Raw genomic sequence first — 15,224 nt, 5'->3', positions numbered from 1 at the left:
TCATGGTAAGGAATGTGGCCTTCAATCTGAGTGCAGCTGGGAAGCCGCAGAATGTTCCAAGCTGGACTGTGACAAGAAGGGGGAGACATTGAGGGCTGCCCCTTGAGGCATAGCATCACACAACTGTGGACTTGTGAATTAGCCTCCTAGGGCTGCCGTAACAGAGTATCACAGACTGGGTGGCTTAAAACAATAGAAATTATTCTCTCACAGTTTTGGCCAGAAATCTGAATCAAGGTGTCAGCAAGGTCACAGTCACTCCGGAGGTTAGGGGAGATCTTCCTTGCCTCCTCCCAGTTTCTGGTGGCCTCTGATAATCCTTGGTGTTTCTTTGTAAACTGCATCACTCCAATCTCTGTCTTGTCACACGGACTTCTTCCCTGTGTCCCGTCTGTGTCTCTGTATCTAAATCTCCCTCTCCTTTGTTTTGTAACAATCATATAACAAGCCTGTCATTGGATTTAGGTCCAACCCTACTGCAGTAGAACCTCATCTTAACTTGACATCTGCAAAGACTCTCATTTCCATATATGGTCATATCCAAAGTACTGGAGGTTATGAGTTAAACATAGCTTTATGAGGGACACAATTAAACCTTCTGTGCATTCAAAAGGACTAACCTGGTTAGTTCACCAGGTCAAAGAGGGACTTCCTTGGTGGTCCAGTGGCTAAGACTCCCAACTTCCAATGCAAGGGGCCTGGTAGGGTTTGATCTCTGACCAGGGAACTAGATCCCTCATGTCGCATCTAAGACCTGACACAACCAAATAAATTAATTAAATTAAATAAATATATTTTTTAAAAGGACTAGAGTGCCACCTAGACCCTGTTTGGCTCTGTTGGCTGCTCATGTCCTCCTCCCCTCCTTTTCATGAAAAGACAGCCCAGGAATTAGGGAAGCAAGTTTACTCCCAAAATCTTGACTGTGCTAGGCACTGGTCCCTCTTACTTCTATAAAAGGGCAAAAGGAAGGTTCTGGGCTCCCTGCACAGGCCTCGCCTCACCTCAGCAAACCCTTCTCAGGCATTGAGGATTCAGGGATCCTGAGCCGTGGTGCAGAGGATGATTTTGCCTGTCCCTCTGTGTCAGGGGCTCAGAGTTTGAGGCGATGGGGTGGAGGTTGGAGAGGACATCTCAATGGTGGGTTGAATAGCATCTAAACTAGGGTTTCCTTTCTTCAGGCAAAACGTTAGGCCCACTGATGCTGTTTACGAAACCACTCCTTTGCTGGACCCAGTGGAGAGAACTGAGCGATGGGTGTGTCTGTGGCAGGCGGTCGCAGCTGAGCCTGAACTGGCTTCAGAGTTGCGGTCCTGCAGACTTTCAGGTGCAGAGTGTTGGTCAGGGCCCCCTGTGGTTGTTCTTTGAGGTGGAACAAAACCCACTCACCGCGTGATTCCTGGAAGCAGCTTGGGGGCCTTCGGACTCTTCTCGTGGGCACATTTGTTCATGTGTCTTTGCATGAGTTGGTGTGCAAGGGGCTTTCTTTCTTGGCAGGTTTTTTTTTTTTTCCTGGAGCTTCTTTTCTTTTTTATTTTTTTAATTGAAGTATAGTTAATTTACCAGGTTTCCCTGGTGGCTCAGATGGTAAAGATTCTGCCTACAATGCAAGATACCCAGGTTCAATTCCTGGGTCAGGAAGATCCCCTGGAGAAAGGAATAAGAGAGGAGTCTGGCGGGCTATAGTTCATAGGGTCTGAAAGAGTTGGACACGACTGAAGCAGCTTAGCATGCATGCATACATAGTTAATTTACAATGTTGTGTTAATTTCTGCTATACAGCTAAGTGATTCAGTATATATACACACACACACACACATATATATACGCATTCTTTTCTATATTCTTTTCCATTATGGTCTCAGGATACTGAATCGAGTTCCCTGTGCTATACGGTAGAACCTTGTTTATCCTTTCTATGTGAAATACTTTGCACCTGTTAATCTCAAACTCCCAGTCCATCCTTTCTGTACACCCCTTCCCCTGTGGCAACCACAAGTCTGCTTTCTATGTCCGTGAGTCTACTTCTGTTTTGTAGACCGGTTCATTTGTGTCCTATTTTAAATTCCACGTGTAAGTGATGTCATATGGTATTTGTCTTTCTCCTTCTGACTTCCTTCACGTATATGATAATCTCCAGTTGTATCCATGCTGCTGCAAGTGGCATCATTTCATTCTTTTCTGACTGAGTAGTTTTTCATTGTATATATGTGCCACGTCTGCTTTACCCAGTCATCTGTCCATGGACATTCAGGTTATTTTCATCCCTTGGCTATTGTGAATAGTGCTGCTATGAAGATAGGAGTGCATGTATATTTTTAACTTATAGTTTTGTCTAGATATATGCTCAGGAGTGGGATTGTTGGATCATATGATAATTCTAGTTTTAGTTTTCTGAGGGACCTCCATACTATTTTGCTTAGTGGTGTCAGGTGATTTTGGGGGTCGTTTTTTGCTTTTTTCTTTTTTTTGGTGGTCAAGGTGGGGATACCAGCAGAAATGACTGGGGATAGGAAACTTGGAGACCCAGTGGGGAAAATGTAACTTCTAGTCTTTGGTAGGGGGTGGGATGAGGGAAGAAGCAGAAGCTGAAGGGGCTGCTTTCTTGAGGGAGGCTGGGAGCACAGATATTCCAGCGCCTGTGGACAAGCTGAGATGCAGTGCTTCCTCCTCTGGGCATCTTCTAGGACCTCAGGGTGGATGACTGTGGCAGCAGTGGGAGGCAATATCCATGGGCACCCATGGTTGGTGGCATCAGGTTGGCTCCCCCTCAGGAGGTTTCATGAGTAAAACCAGAAATCCAACAAGCATGGGCCCAGGTGACTCTCACAAACAGTACCCGTGAGTCACCCCTTGAGGACTACTGTGGATGGTGGAGGTCCTCACTGGGCAAGTCGGGGGAGAAGATCAATAAGGTGATCTTTAAGCTGAGCATCGAAGAGGAGGGATCTGCCCGGGGAGAAAGCAGAGTCATTCCAGGCAGGAAGATCAGCATATGCAAAGGCCTGAGTGACCACTGGCGGCCTGAGACTGCTGGGGAGTTGGTCTGGTGAGTGGGCGCCCAAGGATGCATAGGTGAAGGAGAGAGAGCGAGAAGCGAAGCTAGAGAGAGCGTGGGGCGGGCTCCTGGTGGAACCTCATGTGCAAGGCTGAGGTTTGGGTTTTCGTCTCCAGGGCAGTGGGAGCCCCAGATGGCTTATGAGCAGAGGAGTGTGGCCTCATGTGTTTCCGATTTCTTTAGATTTGCTTGATGTCCGTGCTAGGAATGGGTGGAGGGGCCGGCAGTCTAGAGGCTGGAGGGGAGGAACCAGGCAGTGGCCAAAGGAAATCTACCCCCCACCCCCACCCCGCCTGGCCCCGTGTTTCTCCTGCTCATCTTCCCCCAGCCCTGCCCCAACCCCAGGCCCCAGAGTGTGTCACTTGTCAGAAGAACAGAGTCTGCCTCTGGGCGGGTGGAGAGAGCAGGTGACCCTCACCCTGCTCGTGCTGGGACCCGGGCAAGGGCTGCCTGGGCAGCTGGCAGCTTGGCAGGGAGAACCTGGTTAGCTCTGCTGTGTCTGCAGCCGCTGCCGCCCGACAGCCTGATTAATGACCCGCAACGCCCAGGGCTCTGCCCGGGTCAGCAGCCCCGTGGCTGTGGCAGCGGCCACATGGACCTGCCCGCTGGGCCTCCGCTCCTCCTCGGCTACGCTCCCAGATGGGCTGAAAGGCTTTGACATGGTCTCCTCCCCAGGCTCTTCCGCTCTTTCTGCTGATTGTTTCCCAGCCTCTCTCAAATCCTGCCCCTAAATGCTCCCTTGCAGGAGAGGCTTTACAGAATTAACTCCCAGCCCTCTGGATTCTGGCTTGTTCTTTATTTTGTCCCAATCAGGCACATAGTAAAGCTTAAGCATATGTCTTGAAGGCATCATTGCTGTTTCTTTCCCCATTCTGAACTCTTTAGTGACTCGTATGGGCCCTGTCTTATCTCTCTGCTAGAGGGTCTCTGTTTGCACGGGTCCCACCTCCTCCATTAGGCTAGCAATGCCCAAGATCAAGGATCTGCCTCCGTCTTTAGATGGGTAGCTTCCAAGATTCAGATTTTTCTTCTCTGTTAAACTGGGTGCTCCCCAGGGCAGGGGGCTGTGTCTCCCCCTCAGTCTGGGAGCTCCCTGAAGACAAGGCTCTCTTAGGGGCTGCCTTATCTGTTGCTCCTTCACGCCCCGAGTTGAGCTCTGCCTTGGGTGTGCTCTGGGGTGGGAGTGAGGTAGGGGGGAGCGGAACTCAGGGCTCCAGGAAAAGCCCCCTGGCCTGTCCTGGGGATGGCAGAGTGGAGCACAGGTATAGCAGGCATGGATTTAGCTGGAGCAGAGCTGTTGGGGGCATAGCTAGGGGGCAGGTACTGAGCTCTCCAGGGCCAACGGCGTGCAAGGGGCTCCCAGGCCTAAACCAGCTCTTCTGGGCTATGGTCTGGGAGGACCGTGGATTCTCTATCCAGACGTCTGGATGGAGGAGGTGCAGAGGGTGGTTGCCAGCATGCTGTCTCCTCACCCTCCTGCGGACTCTGTCTTGGGTAACGCAGGAGGACAACCACAGCTACTATGTGTCCCGTCTGTACGGTCCCAGCGAGCCCCGCAGCCAGGAGCTGTGGGTGGACGTGGCCAAGGCCAACCGGAGCCAAGTGAAAGTTCACAGAATCCTCTCCAACACCCACCGGCAGGCTTCGGTGAGTGCCCCAGTCCCTGGCAGCGCTGCCCCGGGCTGGGAGGTTGGGGGCCAGCCCACTCTGCCTGGTCAGTGGGCATGGCTATGGTCTGAGGTCTGGGGTCTGGAGAGTGCCTTCCCAGAGGATCCTAGGGGGCTTGACCAGAGTTGGGGTGCCCACCTGTGGTCCTGGGGGCCTGCCCTGGACATGCCTACCCCCCCCCACCCCATCCAGATAAGCATGGGGCAGTGTGACTGCCCGGCCACCTGGCCTGCAGGTTGGCCCTGCTGACTCTCTCCTGTCCCCTGCAGAGAGTGGTCTTGTCCTTTGATTTCCCTTTCTACGGGCATCCTCTGCGGCAGATCACCATAGCAACTGGAGGTAAGGCCTTGTCTGTGGGGCTGGGAGAGGGTGTGGAGATTTCAGCCAGAACCTGGGACCTAACTGGGAAGGTTCATGGGAGACAGGGTTTTATAGATGGACTGGGGTGGGTCCCACATGTGGCTCTCTCTTGGGACCGCACTCTCAGGTGAGAGGTCATGAGTGTTTCGGACCACCTCCCTCACGTCTGCTGACTCAATTGTGTGTGTGCCTGTGTGTGTGTGTGGATGTGGGTGCATGTGTCTCCCTCTGGGTCAGCACAGGCCAGTGTGGGCAGTCCCTTGGCCCTTGTGCTTCTGAGTCTGTGAATGAGAGGGAGGAGACTGCACTGAGAGCCTGTTTCCTGGGACCAGGCTCCCTGTTGCTATGAGGGAGCCCATCTTGGATTCCTGTGCACTTTCCAAGGGACAGAGATGGGTGGAGGGGCAGAGAGAACCTTCTCTAGTCTGGGGCCCTTTTACTCTGTATACACCAGACCCATGCCCAGCATCTGATGCTGGAGGTCAGAGGTCTAAGACTCACTTCCAGCTCCATCCACACTACTCGTTCCTGCACGAGGAAGCAAGTCCATCTCGGATGACTCATCTACACTTCTTCCCACCCCAGGCTTCATCTTCATGGGTGATGTGGTCCATCGGATGCTCACAGCAACTCAGTACGTGGCCCCTCTGATGGCCAACTTCAACCCTGGCTACTCTGACAACTCCACAGTTGCTTATTTTGACAATGGTGAGATCAGAGCTCAGACTTTAATTCATCCAGCTCCAGGGATCCCTTGGTCTAGCCCCTTTAGAGGCACCCAAGGCCCAGAGAGGGCAAGGGACTTGCCCACAGTCACACAGCACGGCAGCTACCTTACCTTTGTGTTCATTTTCCTCACCTGGGGACAAAACGCCTGCTACCTGATGAGAAAATTACATGAAAACATTTGGCTCTCGGTAGAGGTGAAATAAATATTAGAGACCTTGATTGTTTCTTACTCTCACCAGGTTGTCCCTTGGGAACCTACCTTCTGCCCCAGGAGAACAGAAGTTTCTACTGTTTCTCCTCCTTTTCATCTCAGGGGGTCAGGATAGGCAAGAAGGACAGGGCCGTGCTTGGGGTTGGAGATGATACAGGTACAATCACAGTACCTAGTTGGCGGCGGGGAGGGCGAAGCAGGGTCTCCTGGCTCCTCTCCAGCTTGGGAGGCAGACTGTGGGCTGCCCAGCTTCTGCCTCCTGTCAAATTTGCAAACTGCCCCCATCATCGCTAAAGGCACCAGCTGGTGTCCCATCCACGTGGGCCACCATTTCTGCAGGGCCCTGCTCCCCGCACGACCTCCCTGACCAGCCAAGTCTCTGTTCTCCTCACCAGGGACGGTCTTTGTTGTTCAGTGGGACCACGTCTACCTCCAGGGTCGGGAGGACAGGGGCAGCTTCACCTTCCAGGCGGCTCTGCACCAAGACGGCCGCATTGTCTTTGGCTACAAAGAGGTGAGTGGGCCATTCTTTCATTCAACAAATATGTTGAAGTCCTGTAGTGCGCCAGACTTAGGGTATGGTGCTAGAGATACAGAAGTTCACAGGATGGCTGCCGGCCCATCTTCGTGCAGCTGAGAATCTGGCTCGGGGGATAGATAGTAACTGTGGGGGGCAAGTGCTTTTAAATAGTGATGCCAGGAAAGTCTTTCATGGGGCTCTACCTGAACAGAAGCCTGGGAGGCTCTCCTGAGGAAAAGAGTTGAAATCTTCAGAACGTGTAGGAGTTAAGGAAGCAAAGAGGAGGGTGAAGTGTGTTCTGGGAGGGAGCAAAGCATATGCAAAGGCTCTGTGGCAGGACTGAGCCTGGCTGGTATAAAGCACTGAAAGAACGGGGCCTAGGGATTTCCCTGGCAGTCCAGTGGTTAAGTGCAGGTGGTGTGGGTTCCATCTCTGGTTGGGGAGCTAAGATCCTACATGCCTCCCAGCTGAAAAAGCAAAACAGAAACAATATTGTAACAAATGCAATAAAGACCTTAAAAATGGTCCACATCAAAAAAAAAAAATCTTGAAAAACACCACTCTGGCTTCAAAGTGGAGAGCAGAGGGCTGGGACTCAGAGGGAATGCTGGGAGATGATGCAGAATGGGCCAGCTTGGGGTGGGGTGGGGGTGATGGAGAGAACTGGATAGATTTGGGAGCCTGTTAGCAGGCCAGTTAACAGGATTGGAGATGTGTTTGACAGAGGAGGAGGGAAATGAAAGGAAGCTGGGAGAGGCTGAGGGTGACTCCTCCATGGAGGTGCCATTCACAAAGAGAAAGAAAAGAAAAAGGAAACGTGTTTGGAGATGATGAGGGGAAGACTTGGAATTTGGATGGGTTTGAGATGTCTGAGCCCTCCAGGAGCCAATGCCCACCAGGCAGATGGGTCTGAAGCTCCAAGGAGAGCGGGTCCAAGAATGTTTGAGGGGTAGACGGAGCCTCTTCTTCCCCGTCTGCAGATCCCTATACCCGTCCTGGAAATCAGCTCGTCCCAGCACCCTGTCAAAGCAGGCCTGTCAGATGCCTTCATGATTCTCAATCCATCCCCAGATGTACCAGGTGAGACCCCAGGGACCCACAGAGATCACTGGACGGGGCTGAACTCAGCTCCGATTGAGCCAGACTGGAGGGGGAGGGGGCAGTGGCAGGAAGTGGTTGGGGGAGTGGGGAGAGTTAAGTGTGGAAGAAAAGGGACAGAGTGAGTTCCAACTTCTCTTCATTTGAGCTGAGGAACCATTTTTCCAAGAAAATCTCCAGTGGGAGGCACCGCTCTGGTGGTGGAGGCGGGTGCGGAGCCAGGGCCCTTCCACTCAGCACACTCTCCACTTAGAAAAATCTCCAAAGACACCAAATTAGGGTTTATTAGCCCTCCCAGAACACAACCGTAATTGCCTCCCAAACCCAGATGATAGAAGGAGCATCACAGTGGGCTTCAGGAGACAGGAAAATTAGATTTCTCTCCTGTCCCTGATCCTCCTTCCCAATTCCCCTTCCTGGAGGCAACCAGGGCCACCAGGGTATTTCTATAGCTACAAGCCTTCAGATAAGTATACATAAGTGTATTTAACATGAACAATGGCATAAGATGTCCTCTGTTCTGCTCCTGAATAAAGTATATCCTGCCCATCTTTCTGGATCACTCTTTTTAATGACTGTATACCCCTTGCATGCTGCTGCTGCTGCTAAGTCGCTTCACCCCTTGCATGGATGTACCTTAATTGAACCAGTCCCCTGGGCCCAGACTTTTCAGTTGTTTCAATCTTTCATTACAACAAATAATACTGCAGTGAATATTCTTACAAATATGTACTTTTATGCTCTTGTCTGAGTATTTCCATAAGGTTAATTCCCATCACTTGACCTGTCCCTCCACTGTCCCTTCTCCTACCCCCAAACTCCCAGCACTCTAGTGAGTGGCTCAGACCCTGCTCTGTTGCACCAGTCGACTACTCTAATTAGTTAGTTAAAACCTACACCGAGCTAGTTACGAGTTTCAGTATCACCCTGATTGTATTAGTTAGCTACTGCTGCATAACAAATTGTGCCAAAACTTAGAGGCTTAAAACATTATCTCAGAGTTTCTATGGATCTGGAAACAAAGCATGACTTAACTGGGTCCTCTGGTCTAGACTCTTTCACAGGCTGCTCTCAAGGTGGTTGCCAGGCTTGCCTCAGTGACTATTGGGGGGACATCTAAGAGCTTTCACGTGGTTGTGACAAAATTCAGTTCCCCCTTCGGTTCTGGCTCCTGAACGTCTCCATAGGACAGTTCATAATGTGGCAGCTGGCTTCCATCAGAGCAGGCAAGGAAGACAGCAGTAGAGGGTGAGCAAGCGAGAGGGAAGCCAGGGCCTTCTCATAACCTCATCACTTTTGCCACTTTCTGCTGGTTGGAAGGACATTCCTAGGTCCAGCCCACACTCAAGATGGGATTAAACAGGGTGTGAATCCCAGGAGGCAGGGATCACTGGGGTCATTTAGGGGCACACTGATTACAACCGCATCCCTAGATACTGAGCTTATAGTTATCTTATTGGGTTATCCTGCAGCACTGTAATGAAGTCTGTGCGTTTGTCTCTTTCTAAATGAAGTCAAGGAGGCTCAGAGAGGTGGCGTGACTTGCTTTTACACAGCTCTGAGGGTTAGAACTGAAACCCAAATCTTCTGTATTTTAAACCCTAGTGTCCACTATTGGGGCTTTCTAAATCCGACCAACTCCCACTCCATCCAGAGCGGGGAATCCTTCCCTCCTCAGTTCCCCAAACACCCACAGCACCGTGTGCACACACCCAGGCTGCTTTACAGGAAGGACTGCTCTGGGTATCCATGCCTCCCTGCCCCTCACCACCACCCTGTTTGACGCACCTCGGGGGTGGGGTCTGTGCCTCCCTCACAGGCCCCGTGCCCAGTGGCAGGAAATGTGTGTTGGATCCAGCTGCAGAATGAGGGTGAGTTAGAGGAAGTCAGATCCCCCTAGAGTGTCTGCCTCTGAGGCTTCTCTGTGGTTCTAGAATGAAAGGCTGTTTTAGAGCAAGCCAGGGCGATGTGGGGAGGTGGTAATGAGGAGTGAGGGAGGAAGCAGAACCCACCTGAAATAACAGGAGGGCGGCCGCGCCTGTTCCGTGAGAACTGGAGGAGATAAAAGGGCTGTTGTGGGCTAGATCAGGTGACTCCAGCTGTGGTTCATGAGGCGCTGAGTCTACCAGCCAAGGGAAACCCACATCTGACTCAAGACACTGCCCAGCAGCTCCCGGCCTCCAGGCTCCTGCCCCCTGTCCCCTGTCCCCCTGCTCCTTGTCACTGCCAGACAGAGCTGCTCTTGTCACTCTCTGGCTCCTTGTGGGCCAGCATCAATTCAGAGTTCTTAGTGTGGCACTTGGGGCCTACCCAGCTGGGCATAGCCTACTGTTTTGTGTTTCTTTCAGCGTTATTGAGTCGTGTCCTACTCTTTGCGACCCCATGGACTGGAACCCTCCAGGCTCCTCTGTCCATGGGGATTTTCCAGGCAAGAATATTGGAGTGGGTTGCCATGCCCTCCTCTAGGGGATCTTCCCAACCAAGGGATTGAACCCAGGTCTCCGGCATTGCGGGTGGAGTCTTTACCCTCTGAGCCACAAGAGAAGCCATATAGCACTGTGTAACTTTCAGGTGTTATAGCGTAAGGATCTGACTTACATACATCATGAAATGATTATAATAAGTTTAGTCAGCATCTCCCATCTCAGGAAGATGCAAAATTAAAGCAAAAAAAAAAAAAAAAAGATTTTTTTCCTTGTGATGAAAACTCTTAGGATTTATTCTCTTAATAACTTTCATGGATAACACACATAGTGTTCATTATATTTCTCACATGTATTATGGGCACAGGCCTACCTTTGTGGGCTGGTCTCTGAACCCTCCTGTCACCCACCACTCCGTCCAGTCAGCACTGGTCTGCATGCCCTGTGTTCCCCAAACATGCCAAGGGGGAATCTCCATCTTTCCGATGCAGTTCCTCATGTAAAATGCCACCCCCTGCCCTGGTCCTTTTACTGCTTGGCACAATCCTACTTATTCATTGGTCCAGCTTCCTCCATGCAGCAGAATTCCCGTTCCTCCTCCATCCTCTGGGTACTTTGTTAAGAGCTTTAATATAGAACTCATGACACCATCCTGCCTCATTCGTCTTCTCCCCAGCTAGCTGTGAGCTCCTCGGGGCTCCAGCACTTAGCCCAGTGCCTACAGCAGAGCAGGTGCTCCAAAAATGAGCCCCAGAACGGGTGCTGAAGAGGCTGGGTGTGGTAGAGACCGTGTGCCCTGCCCTCTGGTGATGCTAGGTGAGAACAGAGCCTGGCATCTGAGTTTAGGGGTGAGTGCTCTGATAACCTGGAGAAGGAAATGGCAATCCACTCCAGCACTCTTGCCTGGAAAATCCCATGGACTTTCTGTCAGAGACTTTTCAGCTTGGGGATCACGTGTGGACTTGAGAGGAACACTGAGGTGTGGGTGAAGTAAATCACGTGTACGCGTTTTTCTAGGGCTGTATCCATGGCCTTCAGTGGATTTGAAAATAGGCTACAACTCCTGCTTTTCAGAGTGATGGCTTTTATGTGGCTGAGAGATCAGATTCCTCTGGGTCTGATAGTCAACCCAGCAAATAGGGAATTCATTTGAATTTGGTTGAGATGCAAATATTGGGTTGGCCAAGAAGTTCATTTGGGTTTTTCCATAAGATGTTATGGAAAATGAACTTTTTGGCCAACCCAATAACAACATATTTCAAAACACCATGATGGAAGTTCAGGGAGAGGCCTTTAGTCCACAGACAGTGTCACTGTGATAGTCACTGTGGATATTCCTGTTGTCCCAACCCACCTGTCCTATAGAATAGGTGATGTCCCCGCCCTGGCACCCAAGCTTGCCTCCTCCCTGCCTAGGGTGCTGTGAGGAGTGGCATTTACTCCTCACTATTCAAGAATCCCCCAGCCGCTGAACCATGTCTGGGGGACTCTTTCCTTCCCCCAGGCTCCCAACACTTTCCTCCCACCCCTGTCTGAAGGTGGAGGGAATTCTGCACAGTCTCATTCCTGGGATTGAGTGAGGAAAACAGGCAGAGTTTCTCTTACCATCACTTCCTTGCAGAAACCACTCTGCAAGCTTTGGAGCAGAGTCTGCAGAGTGTGCTTTGTTGCAGAGAAAAGATTCAGATTGGTAGCGTCTGTTTGCAGAAGCAGGCAAAACATACAGAGTAGTTGATACACTCTTTATTTGACTGGAGGGGGGCCCAGAAGTCAATATAATTTCCTGTATTCATTTAAGAAACCCTGTCTTTCATGGACAGTATAAAAGCAACTTTAGGGTCTCCAATATCAAAACTGATAGATTCTGAATTAATGGAATCGATTAATGAGGATTTCCTTATTAAAAGCTCCAAATGGCAACCTGCCACTTGGCTGGCCCCAGAATAGCCTTGGATGGCCCAAGCACTGGAACCTTCTCCTGTTCCAGAACCTTCCTTTCGTTGCAAAGGCAAACTTGAGAAATGCGGCAGAGGCCCGTGCTGTACCTTGGTGCTGGGTGGGGAAGAGGAGGCCCGGGAACTGGCAGCAGAGGAGTGAGAAGGGGCAGCCAAGTAAGGGCATGGGAGGGGGTGTCGTCACTGTGCCCATTTTGTCATCTCCCTGCTCCTGATAGGGATCCTCCATGGTGCTCTTTGCTGTGGCTTTTTATCCATCCTGGTGCCCTCCCCCAACCCCGCCCCCCTGCCCCTGATTTTTACTTGTATTTTCTGTTTTTCCTCCTACTCTGCTCCCTGAGCGTTTCCTTTCCTTGTCTCCTCTCCTCCCTCGGTCCCTTTTCTACTTTGCATCTGTGCTGAGGGGCCTCCCTCGCTGGGCTGCAAGCTCCTTGGGGTATAGGATTCTCATTGAATTGATCTCTGGGGTCCCCTGCTAGGGCTCGAGTCACGATTATTAAATGAATAACTGAATGAGCAGACGAAGATGTGAATGAGTAAGTGAAAAATTCCTCCTGATCCCCCATCTTCAATTTTTTTGTACGGTAGCCACCATCTCGGAGGGAAGTTTGTGGCTGGATCTGTCAGTCCAATTTCTTCTGACCAAACCAACCCTCTCCCACTGGTGTCTGGTGTGGAAACAAAACAGGACATGCCAAGCTCTCCTTTGAGCCATGGACATCTCTTGATTGCATGGCAGGGCTCTCTGGGTCTGGATCTTAGCATTTCTGAATGTTTGATGAGTGGAAGCAGAGATAACACAGAACGTCTCAAACTGCCAGGAATGTGGCTCTGGGGCGGCCACCATCTCGGTTCCAGGAGGGATCTGTTGGTCATGAAGACGGACGTCATCATCTTTGGGCGAGCCCCAGATGTTGGCAAGATAATCCAAATGCAAGTAACACAGACTGGGATACTAAGGGTTCTGTTTATTGAGAAATAAAAGTCTTACCAAATCAGACACTTAAACAAGTACAAGTTGGCCGCTGAAGTGAGCAAATATTTTTAGTCAGAGATATGTTTCCGTCCACCCACCCTCCTCCCCCTTCTTACCACACCCATCTCCCCTTCCCTGCTGGTGGGGCTGTGCTGGGTTTTGGAGGATATATCCCATTATCTCTGGCTGAACCCTCACTTGAGGCACATCCCCACTCCCCAGCTGGCTGGTCGGAGACCCATCCCTAGATTCTGGGGTAGGGTTTACTGGGAGCCCTGGCTTCCCCAGCTGCTGCTTGCTCCTCTCGATCCCTAAAATCGACTCTCTTGACAAGTTCATGCATCTCTCTTCATGCCTCAACACTGACCCCTTTATTCTATTTCACCTTCCTTCTAACTGAGGTTTGTTTCCTGGGTCGGGAAAATCCGCTGGAGAAGGGATAGGCTACCCACTCCAATATTCTGGCCTGGAGAATTCTATGGACTGTATAGCCCATGGGGTCACAAAGAGTCGGACACGACTGAGCAGCTTTGGGGGCAGCCCTCTTGAGAAAGGGCACAATCTGTGGTGGGCTGGGGAGGAAAGGTGTTCTTCCTTTGTGCTGCGCGCTGAAGTTATGATAAACTGCTAGGGTTTTCCTGACTATTTGTAAGCCATTCATTCATTCACAGTCCTTTCTCAAGACCCTGTTGTGTGCCAGGCCTGGGGCGAGGGGCTGGGGGACAGAGAGGTATAACTTGCAGGCTCTGCCCTTGGGGAGCTCACGGTCTCAGGGGGTGGGTGGCCAGCAGAGTAAATGTTTGTAAAGCAGGTGATGCAGGATGGGTCACAGGGGGCTGTGGCGCTCAGAGGAGGGGCCACTAACTGCATCCCTGCTTGGGGGATGTCTTCAAGGAGGACCTGTCGTTTGAGTTGAACCTTGATAGAAGAGGCAGATTAAGGAATAAATGTTTACACAGAGTCTAGACTCCAGGGCCTCAGGCATCTTGGAAGACCTGGTTTCACATTTACTTTTATCCTATTCCATTTGGGTGTTGAAGGGGGTGATTTTTTAGTAGAGCTGGCCCCTGGGGGTGGCGGGTGGGATGGAGCTGCGGAAGGATGCCTGGAAGTTCCCTATCCTCCACCTAAGGTCTCACATGGCCCAGGCTCAGTCAAGTCCAGGCCACCTTTGCAGAGAAGTTGGTGTCACACAGGGAGGGCCCTATTGCACCTGTGGGCTGTTGGGTGAATTGAAAATTGGAGACTCTTCTGAGCAGATAACCTCTTACCTCAATCTCTTTCAGATCCACCCCTGTTTGGCAAGGGGCCTTTCTTATATCAAAAGAATCTCGTGTGTGTGTGTGCACGTGCAGGCACTCACACACACACATATGACTCTGTGTGTGTGTGTATGTGTGTGTGTGTGCGCAGGCGCTCACATGTGCACATGTGAGTGGGTGGTACTCACATTTCAAGTGCAGACCTTTGAAATGGGGCTGCAGAATCCTCTTTAGTTCCAGGGGAGCTTTGTGGCCATCTGCGCCAGAGCAGTTTCCTTTGTGTTGCACAGAACGTCTCAAGGACATTCTGTGGTTGCAGACGTTTCAGGGACAGAGGTGTCCCCAGGCTCTGCCACAGAGCAGAGAGCACAGTGGAAAGAGCATGCTTTGGGGTTATCACCTGGGGTTCAATCCTGGCTTAAGCAGAAGGTGTTAGTTGCTCAGTCGTGCCCGACTCTTTGTGACCCCATGGACTGTAGCCCACCAGGCATCTCTGTCCATGGAATTCTCCAGACATGGTTTGCCATTCTCTTCTCCAGGGGATCTTCCCGACCCAGGGATCAAACCCAGGGTCTCCTGCACTGCAAGTAGATTCTTTACCGTTTGAGCCAAGCTATAGATTGAGGATAAATAGATGATAGAAACATAACTGAAATGTTCTTTTGAGCAGTGTATGCTGCCCTAGATTCTTCATTCAGGTCGGGGTGCCCAGCGGTTGCACAGGACACCCTCCTTTTTATGGATTCCCCTACTGAGTTCACTCCAGTGTTCTTGCCTGGAGAATCCCAGGGACAGGGGAGCCTGGTGGGCTGCCGTCTATGGGGTCGCACAGAGTCAGACACAACTGAAGCGACTTAGCAGCAGCAGCAGCAGCAGCAGCAGCAGCAGCAGCAGCAGCAGCAGCAGCAGCAGCAGCTACTGAGTTCTGCCACCTTAGGAAACGCCTTAAAATCAACTTCAGCTG

General features: G+C 51.2%; 1 protein-coding gene across 1 annotated transcript in view; it reads left to right on the top strand.

Moving 5' to 3' along the window:
- Positions 1 to 15,224, top strand: part of PLXDC1 (plexin domain containing 1) — a 61,697-nt gene that overhangs the window by 25,675 nt on the left and 20,798 nt on the right. The window contains exons 3-7 of the mRNA XM_068978578.1: positions 4,562 to 4,705; positions 4,996 to 5,065; positions 5,672 to 5,794; positions 6,422 to 6,540; positions 7,527 to 7,626. Of these exons, the coding sequence (XP_068834679.1) occupies positions 4,562 to 4,705; positions 4,996 to 5,065; positions 5,672 to 5,794; positions 6,422 to 6,540; positions 7,527 to 7,626 (556 nt within the window). The remainder of the gene's footprint in view (positions 1 to 4,561; positions 4,706 to 4,995; positions 5,066 to 5,671; positions 5,795 to 6,421; positions 6,541 to 7,526; positions 7,627 to 15,224) is intronic.

The sequence above is a fragment of the Capricornis sumatraensis genome, chromosome 8, assembly GCF_032405125.1.
Source record: "Capricornis sumatraensis isolate serow.1 chromosome 8, serow.2, whole genome shotgun sequence".
In the NCBI taxonomy this organism is placed as follows: Eukaryota; Metazoa; Chordata; class Mammalia; order Artiodactyla; family Bovidae; genus Capricornis; species Capricornis sumatraensis.
This window is presented reverse-complemented; position numbering and strand designations above follow the sequence as displayed.